Here is a 10,320-nt window from a genome sequence, read left to right as displayed (position 1 = left end):
AGCAGCAGCACAAGCTTCCAAACATGATGTAGGGGGCCGTGACCAGCCACCGAGAGTGATGCACCAGCAGCAGCAGCAGCACAAGCTTCCAAACATGATGTAGGGGGCCGTGACCAGCCACCGAGAGTGATGCACCAGCAGCAGCAGCAGCACAAGCTTCCAAACATGATGTAGGGGCCGTGACCAGCCACCGAGTGATGCACCAGCAGAAGCAGCGGCACAAGCTTCCAAACATGATGTAGGGGCCGTGACCAGCCACCGAGGTGATGCACCAGCAGCAGCAGCAGCAGCACAGGCTTCCAAACATGATGTAGATGGCCGTGACCAGCCACCGAGAGTGATGCACCAGCAGCAGCAGCAGCACAAGCTTCCAAACATGATGTAGGGGGCCGTGATCAGCCACCGAGAGTGATGCACCAGCAGCAGCAGCAGCAGCACAAGCTTCCAAACATGATGTAGATGGCCGTGATCAGCCACCGAGAGTGATGCACCAGCAGCAGCAGCACAAGCTTCCAAACATGATGTAGATGGCCGTGACCAGCCACCGAGAGTGATGCACCAGCAGCAGCAGCAGCACAAGCTTCCAAACATGATGTAGATGGCCATGATCAGCCACCGAGAGTGATGCACCAGCAGCAGCAGCAGCAGAAGCTTCCAAACATGATGTAGATGGCCGTGACCAGCCACCGAGAGTGATGCACCAGCAGCAGCAGCAGCAGCACAAGCTTCCAAACATGATGTAGATGGCCGTGATCAGCCACCGAGAATGATGCACCAGCAGCAGCAGCAGCAGCACAAGCTTCCAAACATGATGTAGATGGCCGTGATCAGCCACCGAGAGTGATGCACCAGCAGCAGCAACAGCACAAGCTTCCAAACATGATGTAGATGGCCGTGATCAGCCACCGAGAGTGATGCACCAGCAGCAGCAACAGCACAAGCTTCCAAACATGATGTAGATGGCCGTGATCAGCCACCGAGAGTGATGCACCAGCAGCAGCAGCAGCACAAGCTTCCAAACATGATGTAGGGGGCCATGACCACCAGAATGCAAACGAGTACAGCGTGTGATCACAGTAGTTCCCTGACTTAGGGTCAGAGTCAAAGTTGCCGTAGGTTCTGTACACCCACACAGTGCCTGGAAAAATAAGGTGAATGGTATTTTTTTATATTTCTAATCCATGAAAACAAAGTTTTTGAGAAAGTGAGAGAGTGATTGGGTTTAGTTTTACGCCGGACACAGCAATATTCCAGCCATATGGCGGCGGTCTGTAAATAATCCAGTCTGGACCAGGCAATCCAATGATCAACAGCATTAGCATTGATGTACGCAATTGGGAACCGATGACATGTGTCAACCAAGTACAAATATAATCGACAAACCCTTTACGCACCCATAATAAGTCTCTGCTAAAACAGAGTCGATTGTACAATATGACTATATCGTGAGTATATATTGTACAATATGACTATATCGCATATATTGTACAATATGACTATATCGAAAGTATATATTGTACAATATGACTATATCGTGAGTATATATTGTACAATATGACTATATCGTGAGTATATATTGTACAATATGACTATATCGTGAGTATATATTGTATAATATGACTATATCGTGAGCATATATTGTACCATATGACTATATCGAGAGTATATATTGTACAATATGACTATATCCTGAGTATATATTTGTTTCAGCAGAATGTAAACAAATCGAGTCGGGACGGATGGCAGAGCATGAGTTTATGAATCACTGTGACATAGTGATGACACCAGGTGTTCGCGAAAAGGTGAGCGTATCCTGTCCCACCGGTGTCACCAATCATAAACATATACAAAGTCTAGTCAGTTAATACCCGATCCCTGTCAGTCGCCTCATACGACAAGAATGGATTGCTGAAGAACAATTCTAACGCGGATCTTCACGGGTGGAAACAAGCATGGGTTACTGAAGAACAATTCTAACCCAGATCTTCACGACTGGAAACAAGCATGGATTGCTGAAGAACAATTCTAACCCGGATCTTCAAGGGTGGAAACAAGCATGGATTGCTAAAGAACAATTCGAACCGGGATCTTCAAGGGTGGAACCAAGCATGGATTGCTGAAGAACGATTCTAACCCGGATTTTTACGGATGGAAACAAGCATGGATTGCTGAAGAACAATTCTAACCCGGATCTTCAAGGGTGGAAACAAGCATGGATTGCTGAAGAACAATTCTAACCCGGATCTTCAAGGGTGGAAACAAGCATGGATTGCTAAAGAACAATTCGAACCGGGATCTTCAAGGGTGGAAACAAGCATGGATTGCTGAAGAACGATTCTAACCCGGATCTTTACGGATGGAAACAAGCATGGATTGCTGAAGAACAATTCTAACCCGGATCTTCAAGGGTGGAAACAAGCATGGATTGCTGAAGAACAATTCTAACCCGGATCTTCAAGGGTGGAAACAAGCATGGATTGCTGAAGAACAATTCTAACCCGGATCTTCAAGGGTGGAAATAAGCATGGATTGCTGAAGAACATTTCTAACCCGAATTTTCAAGGATGGAAACTAGCATGGATTGCTGAAGAACAATTCTAACCCGGATCTTCACAGGTGGAAACAAGCATGGATTGCTGAAGAACAATTCTAACCCGGATCTTCACAGGTGGAAACAAGCATGGGTTACTGAAGAACAATTCTAACCCAGATCTTCAAGGGTGGAAACAAGCATGGATTGCTGAAGAACAATTCTAACCCGGATCTTCAAGGGTGGAAACAAGCATGGATTGCTGAAGAACAATTCTAACCAGGATCTTCACGGATGGAAGCAAGCATGGATTGCTGAATAACAATTCTAACCCGGATTTCACGGGGTTTCATCCAGGTGTTGATGACTTACCTGCCATAAACCAGCAAGCCATGAAAGTGTTGACGAGGGCCTCAAACGGGTGTAGTTTCTTCTTTTCCTCTTCTCCTTTCGTTTCCTTTGAGTTTGGGCAGCAACATGTCTGTACTAAAGCAACTGTACACTGTATTGTCCACACACTACCACCAACAAGTAGAAATACTGGAATGAGGTTCTCGGCAGGGCAGTGATTTAGATGGATGGAGCCTGGAACATGGAGACATTTAGATATACATGACCACATGCAGATCATTGACTTTACTCTGGTAATGTGAACATGATATCTGGGTAACGGGAAATATCAGAGAGTTATTACGGTTAAGTAGCCTAATGGTTAAAGCGACCGCTCCTCACGCTGAAGGCCCGGGGTACGATTCCCCACATGGGTACAATGTGTGAAGCCCATTTCTGATGTCCCCCGCCGTGATGTTGCTGGAATATTGCTAAAAACGGCCTATCACTTTGAAATTGTTTTAGTTAGGGTGGAGAGGTCACCTCAATCCCCTTGACCCCTTAAATCTTTACCAATCAGTAATCAGGAAACTACAGTCCAAGATAAATCCCTGTCTACAAAACGTTCAGTATCAATAGTAAGAAAACCGAATCCTGAACTCTGTTTGGACTTAAGTGTCTATGTTAGCCTGAAACCAACGGCAACGTATCATCCAAGGACACTTGAGGTTTGATGTGACCTGTCTATATTTCAATCTATGTCTCTACCATGAATATGCAAGCAAATAGTATCCAGTCTTCATCATCAGTCTCATGTTTCTTGTATGAGTGTTGAGGGTTGGAAAGCAGTTGGCATAGCCAACTGTTCAAGGTAGGTAACAGACCTATGATAAAATATGTAATAACCAGCAAAGATCAACCTCATGATACCACTGTGAAGAGATGACATGTAATCCTATTGTTGGTGTACAGACTAAAGAATACATATCGACAGTTGCCGCAGGCCATGGCCGGGTGTATGTGGTGGCGTGTGGTCCTGTGCATAGAGTTCGGGTCACAAATCAGTTGGGCGCGGAGAGTCATTGGATGGGTGACCGTGTTTGGCAGCTTGACTCTTGAGAGTTTCTAGGACTTCTGTCCTGCCCCACAACGAACCACATGTGATACATGTGGTCTCACCTTAAGCAAGTGAGTTTGTTCAAATTGCCTCTGTTCACCCAGCAGAAAATTTGAACCACATACAATCTACATGAATTGCAATTAAACTGCATCACCATTCTAGAGTGAATTATCATGCGTTTTAAGCCTTGGCAACAGTTTCCTACATTAGTTTACAATGGACAATAAAAGTGCACTTTAATGTTGCGTTCTGCCATCATCGTGCTGTTTTCAGAAACTGTAAAACAATACGGTTTACAAACGGATCACGAACAATTGACGTAAAATATACCCATAAAGTTAAAAATAACCGTCAGTCTGAAAGACTGAAAATATTTTCGCACATGAATATTATGCCCCTATCGTTTTCCCTTGTGGATCACACACTGCATACGTCATAACTTACCGATTACAATCATACCCACTGGGATGGCCATAAAAAAGCCCTATTATAATCATGGACGCCACTGAAACGATAAACAAATAAACATGAGGTGTAAGCTGAATGTATAACATTTCAACTATAATGTACTGTGCTTAATTACCATATCAGGCTAATGTAACCTGTAGTGAGTTGTGAACAACTAGAAACATCTCGTTGCTTGGGGCAGCACTCGCCTCTATGAGTGAGTGAGCGAGTTTAGTTTTACGGCGAACTCAGCAATATTCCAGCTATATGGTGGCGGTCTGTAAATAATCGAGCCTGGACCAGACAATCCAGTGATCAACAGCATGAACATCGATGTACGCAATTGGGATGCGATGACATGTGTCAATCAAGTCAGCTAGCCTGACCATCCGATCCCGTTAGTCGCCTCTTACGGCAACCGTGGGTTGCGGAAGATCAATTATAACCTGGATCTCCACGGGTCTCACCTACATGAGACGATACACTATACAGTGGCACACAAACGACCAAGGCACCCAGCATGGTGCATCCAGCCCATTAAGTTGTCTCCTACCGCAACCGCAGAGTTGGTATGGATCAACCTGACCCACTGAGAGTTAGTGGTGGCCCGATTAATTGAAATAATCGAAGATTGGTCGCGATGACTAAACGACCAAGCAATCGATCATGTTTTCTCATAATCGAACACAAACAACTTTGGAACACTTGCTTGCTTTAACAATATTTTTCACAAGGTTGGTTTTGTCTGTTACATTTCATAAGCACTATCAGCGGCTCGTTCCAAGTCAGTATTGAATTTATCTTATGGTCTTAACAGACTAGTCACACTTTAAAGATGTAAACTTTGCAAATGCATTTTGTGCAGTTTGCAAAACACTCGAAAGAACTACATGTTTATGCTTTATTTTCGGTGCATTTACAAATATAACCAGGAAAAAATGATAAATGACGCTAACCAATTATTTTCGATGATTTATAGGTTGTAATGAACCAATCATCATTTATGAGATTTTAACCAATTCCCAACACTACTGAGAGTACATGTGAATATCTTAATTTACTGGAAACATTGCTCTGTTGAGACAAGTGGAGGTTTACTGCAAGTCCTGGACTCCTGCAAGTCCCGAACTGACAAATGGTCATGCGACTTACTTGAACCTATCAGGATGGTGAAGAATTCCTTGAGGAAGACAATTCCATGAGACTGCGTCTTGGCAGCCTTCACCCTTTCATACAGGGTCTCATTGGTCGGCTTGGGTGGCTCTGTGATCAGAACATGAGTGAGTTGGGTTTTACGCCGCTTTTAGCAATATTCCAGCAATATCACTACGGGGGAGACCAGAAATGGGCTTCACACATTGTACCCATGTGGGGAATCGAACTCGGGTCTTCGGCATGACAAGCGAACGCTTTAACCACTAGGCTACCCTACCACCCCTCAGGACATGACCATGATGAAATGTATCAACTTTGCAACGAGCATTTTACACGTGAAACGTTCCATGTTGAAAGACAGTCATTCCTTGTCATGAAGAGGGCTGGGACCCCCACAGAATTATTACCACCGAAGAGGTGCAGAAAAGTGGGATTTAGTTCTGTGTCATCAACGATATCATTCCATTTCCTGCTTTCCTCAATGCTGCATGGTTGATCTTCTAAAAACATCCAAGTCGAACCTATTTGCCAGCCGGGGCGGTGGGGTAGCCTAGTGGTTAAAGCGTTGGCTCGTCACGCCGAAGACCCGGGTTCGAATCCCCACATGGGTGCAATGTGTGAAGCCCATTTCTGGTGTCCCCCGCCGTGATGTTGCTGGAATATTGCTAAAAGCGGCGTAAAAGCGAACTCAGTCAGTCAGTATTTGCCAGCCGCGATGGCTGAGTGGGTTAAATCGTTGACTTTGTATGCTGGCGATGAAGTGCCTCATTCTCAGAGTGTGGGTTCGAATCCCGGACGGGACTCAACCCCGATCATATACAGTAATCTTTACTTTACTGAGAAAGTGTGATTATAGATGACTTGGGACCCCCTAATTATTTCATTCTTAATGTATAGTTATGACTTAAACCTTTTTGGGTAGTTTCTTTTTTATCCTTTCAATTATGTCAACAGTATTCGAAATCAAGGGGTCCTAGGGAGCTCAACGTCTTCTCCTATATGGTATTTCAAATATTGGCACCCACTCATTCTCAAACAAGGACAAATACTTTTAAATCACTGCGAGTGAGCGAGTAAGTGATTGAGATGAAATAGAGTTTTGCTTACACACACTATACACAAAGTCACATCTATATTCATGGAACAATACTCAGGAGGTTGTTTGTATTACTGATCCATGTAGAAATGTGCCAGTACTTGACTGTCATGTGAAATGTCTTTTTGTGAGGGGGCATAAATTACTTCACCGATATGTATCGATAAGCGATCGATATTTAGTAATCGACTATCGAACTCTATATATGTATCCATGGCCGACCCTAATAATTACCTTTAGTGTCATGGATAGCCTGGCTGTGGGGTCCCAAATTGATGGATGTAGGGTCCAAGCACAAAGGGGGACCTCCCTGAAATACATCAGCAAAACTCACTGTAGCTGCATATGAGAAACACTATCGGCGTATAATTGAATACTCTTGTGTTTTAGCTTTTCCTATATGGTTAGACTCAAGACAAGCACGGAGGGGTGGGGGTGGGGGGTGGGGGTTATATCGGTCATACACGAACCAAGTTGCAGTTCAGCACAAGTAATATTTATGAGCTAATACTTGTGATTTCAGCAAAGTCATCATACTAGGCCTACACCTTACTTGAAATGCAAGTTCGAGACAAGCTCAGGAATGCCCAGCGCCAGACAGGGACCAACAAGTACCAAATTTTAATGTAACGTCTTTTGGTAAGACGCGGTCGGGAATCGAACCCGCGACCTTCCGCTCTCCGGGCGGACGCTGTAACCGGGCCGAGTATAAAACTGGCTTAAAGAAAATCTGGAGCTGAGAGCTAACTGCAAGAAACAATTCAATGCCACCAATATTTTTGGTCTCCTATTCCTTTGGAGTAGTTGATTGGACAAAACAAGACATCCAGTGTCTTGACCACCTGACCAGAAGGATCACATCTGACAACAGAGCCCACCACCCTCGTTCCTCTCTTGATATCGTTTATATATGCCAATCTATTCTGGAGGTCGGGGTTTGATTAATGTGGAGGCTCTTCGTGATAGAATTTTATTGCGTACTTTTGCACATATTTACTAGTATATATCGGATGACCCTCTGGTGATGCATGTCAAGGGTCATGATGAAATTCCACTGCTGTTTTAAGCGTGCCAAGGTTGTTGGACAGAATCTCAAATCTGAGGTTGATTTTGTTGGGCGGAACAGCGATGGGAGTAAACCAGGTGAAATCCTTCACCAAGTCTGACCAGAGTTGGTCATTTGTGGAACAGCTTTCTGAGAAACAATTGCATCGTGTGCAGTGTGTGGAACAGAACAGTAATTCAACCGACTCCTTCAGCCTGTGAAGCACTAGAATGTTATAGTCACATTATTTATCCCACCTGGTACCCATTTTCTGCTTTGTGAACAGAGGCAGTTTGGAAAAACTCACTTGCCTAGGGTGAGACCACATCACATGTACTTCGTTGTGGGGCAGGACTGGAAACTCTCAAGAGTCATGCTGTCAAACACGGTCACCCATCCAATGACTCTCCGTAGACGTGAATTTGGAAAACTATATCATTTTGTGAAATGTTATTTGTCAAAAACACTCGGAACTCAAGCATATGTGGCAGTAGAGAGTCCAAAAACCCCGCGGCAAAAATATTTCTCGTCAATTTTTCTCGGGGAAGTGTTATATTAAGGGGCAGTGGCGTAGCCTAGTGGTTGAAACGGTCGCTCGTCATCGTATCCAAATTGAGCAGATCGATGCTCATGCTGTTGATTACTGGATTGCCTTGTTCAGACTCGATTATTTACGGACCGCCACCATTTAGCTGCCATATTGGTGAGTGCGACGTAAAACTAAACTCCCTCAACTCCTCGGGCTGCGGTGATGTTCTGTCCTGTAGTCCCCTCTGTCGTCCATCTCGCCTCTCCCTGTCTGTTATGTCGTCTGCTGTCTCCCGCCAATCGTCAGCACATGCGCTAGTAACTTTATCTCGTTGTCATGATCGCGCGCGGCGTCCTGGATCAAACTTCCTGTCCTCGTGTTGCGTTTTTTTTTGTCATCATGACTTCAACCTGTAAGTTGTAACCACGTCCCCTCACCGAGAGCCTGTCGCCCGATACAGCATTAGCTTTCACGTGCAGCTTTCATAGCTATCACGGACCTCCTTTGGTAAACAATGTTAAACCAGTATTGTACGAATATATTAAATGATATAAGCACATGTGGAGAAGACACATTTGGTCATGTTCAGCTTGCCCACTGCTCAAACATAAGTGGGTTTTTTTTAAAACAATGAGCCTAAATTAATCATGTCCCCGCCAGTCTGACAGCAACAGCCCCTGTGAAAAATATTCACTGGGACCTATTGCAAATGGCCATAATGCAGTCACTAATAGTACTGATATCTAACCCACCATTTAACCCCGTGGGTGTGGGTAGTAATAATGAAATGGGCAAGTCAGTCTATGATAAAAGTAGACGATATGGGCAGAGCAACTAAAACATCATCTCTAAAAAGGAAGTGTCTCGCTTAATGATGTACACAAAACTATTGCTTGGTTAATGGACACTCGCTACGAACAGACATATCGTGCATAATAACTCGATATTTGATGCATGCAAACAATTTTACCTGCTGATAGCCTTTCTCCATATCAGTAGACGCCATTTTTGTTTCCGCTTTCTACTCAGTCTTTACGTAATGCCTCGGACAAGTCACGGAAATGCGCGAGTGATCACAGTTACAGAGTGAATGAGTGAGTTTGGTCTTACGCCGCTTTTAGCAATATTCCAGCAATAATATTATCACGGCGTGGGACACCGCCCCTCAGTTAGAAAAGTAGGTAACTGGGTGGTCAGGTTCGCTGACTTGGTTGACACATGTCATCGTATCCCAATTGCGTAGATCGATGTTCATGCTGTTGATCCCTGGGTTGTCTGGTCCAGACTCGATTATTTACAGACCGCCTCCATATAGCTGGAATATTGCTGATAGCGGCGTGCAACTCAACTCACTTACTCACTCACAAATCCACCAACACACAGGTATCTTCCACCACGAGATGTAGGAAGAAATAACTGATTTAACTGTGCACTCGAAACTGAATGCAATCTACAGCGAGTTCTTTCCTTATATATCCAAATGAATGAAATGTGTTCATCATTGTAAAATTCATCTCATGATGATATTGATGGCATTTTGAGTGAACTACGCCAGTGAATTATGTCCACGCCTTACGCGAGGCTCACGATATCGAAAATCTTTAAACGTCCCCTACTAGCGGATTAGCGTGTCTTGAGCAACACCTTCAACACCAAAGTTCCATAGCGGTCCATAGCTAAAGCTCTTGTCCATAGACCAGTAGTAGCTACCCTCTTGCTCCTGAAACAACGATTATTAAGAATGATATGTTATCTTGTTATTGAAAGCATTTAAAAGAAATATGCAGTAGGGGTCAACCAGTATCAGGTATTCCCCAACTCAGGTGTGTTTTAATTCCAAAAGTGTTATCATGAATTTTTGTTCTAGTTTTATTACAACTATAAAAAATACTTTTGTTTGTACATTCTACAGCTAATTCTATATGGCTTATATAATGCCGATGCAACGTAAAACTCAATATAACTCACCATCATCCTAATGAAACTAATTTCTATTTCGAATTGACAATATATAGATTCAATCTATGTGTTTGCCACAATGTATGATGTAAGTGAAACAGATGTTTGA

At 43.8% G+C, this 10,320-nt stretch overlaps 1 protein-coding gene across 2 annotated transcripts; it reads right to left on the bottom strand.

Moving 5' to 3' along the window:
• Positions 1-306: 306 nt before the first annotated feature.
• Positions 307-9,358, bottom strand: LOC124261665 (transmembrane protein 272-like). 2 transcript variants are annotated; one of them, XM_046696011.1, is made up of 6 exons: positions 9,223-9,358; positions 6,913-6,988; positions 5,580-5,690; positions 4,425-4,485; positions 2,903-3,115; positions 307-1,138 (listed from the first exon to the last, which is right to left on the bottom strand). In XM_046696011.1, exons 4-6 carry the CDS (start codon positions 4,453-4,455, stop codon positions 828-830), a joined length of 555 nt encoding a protein of 184 aa, XP_046551967.1. In that variant the 5' UTR covers positions 4,456-4,485; positions 5,580-5,690; positions 6,913-6,988; positions 9,223-9,358; the 3' UTR covers positions 307-827. The 2 variants fall into 2 exon arrangements, with proteins under 2 accessions (XP_046551967.1, XP_046551968.1); XM_046696012.1 differs by lacking the exon at positions 307-1,138 and having other exon boundaries at positions 2,979-3,115.
• Between the last annotated feature and the right edge of the window lie 962 nt (positions 9,359-10,320).

The sequence above is a fragment of the Haliotis rubra genome, unplaced genomic scaffold, assembly GCF_003918875.1.
Source record: "Haliotis rubra isolate DU_JTF1 unplaced genomic scaffold, ASM391887v1 Scf802, whole genome shotgun sequence".
NCBI classification, from domain to species: domain Eukaryota; kingdom Metazoa; phylum Mollusca; class Gastropoda; order Lepetellida; family Haliotidae; genus Haliotis; species Haliotis rubra.
The sequence above is the reverse complement of the archived record's forward strand: the minus strand, read 5'-3'. Positions and strand labels throughout refer to the sequence as shown.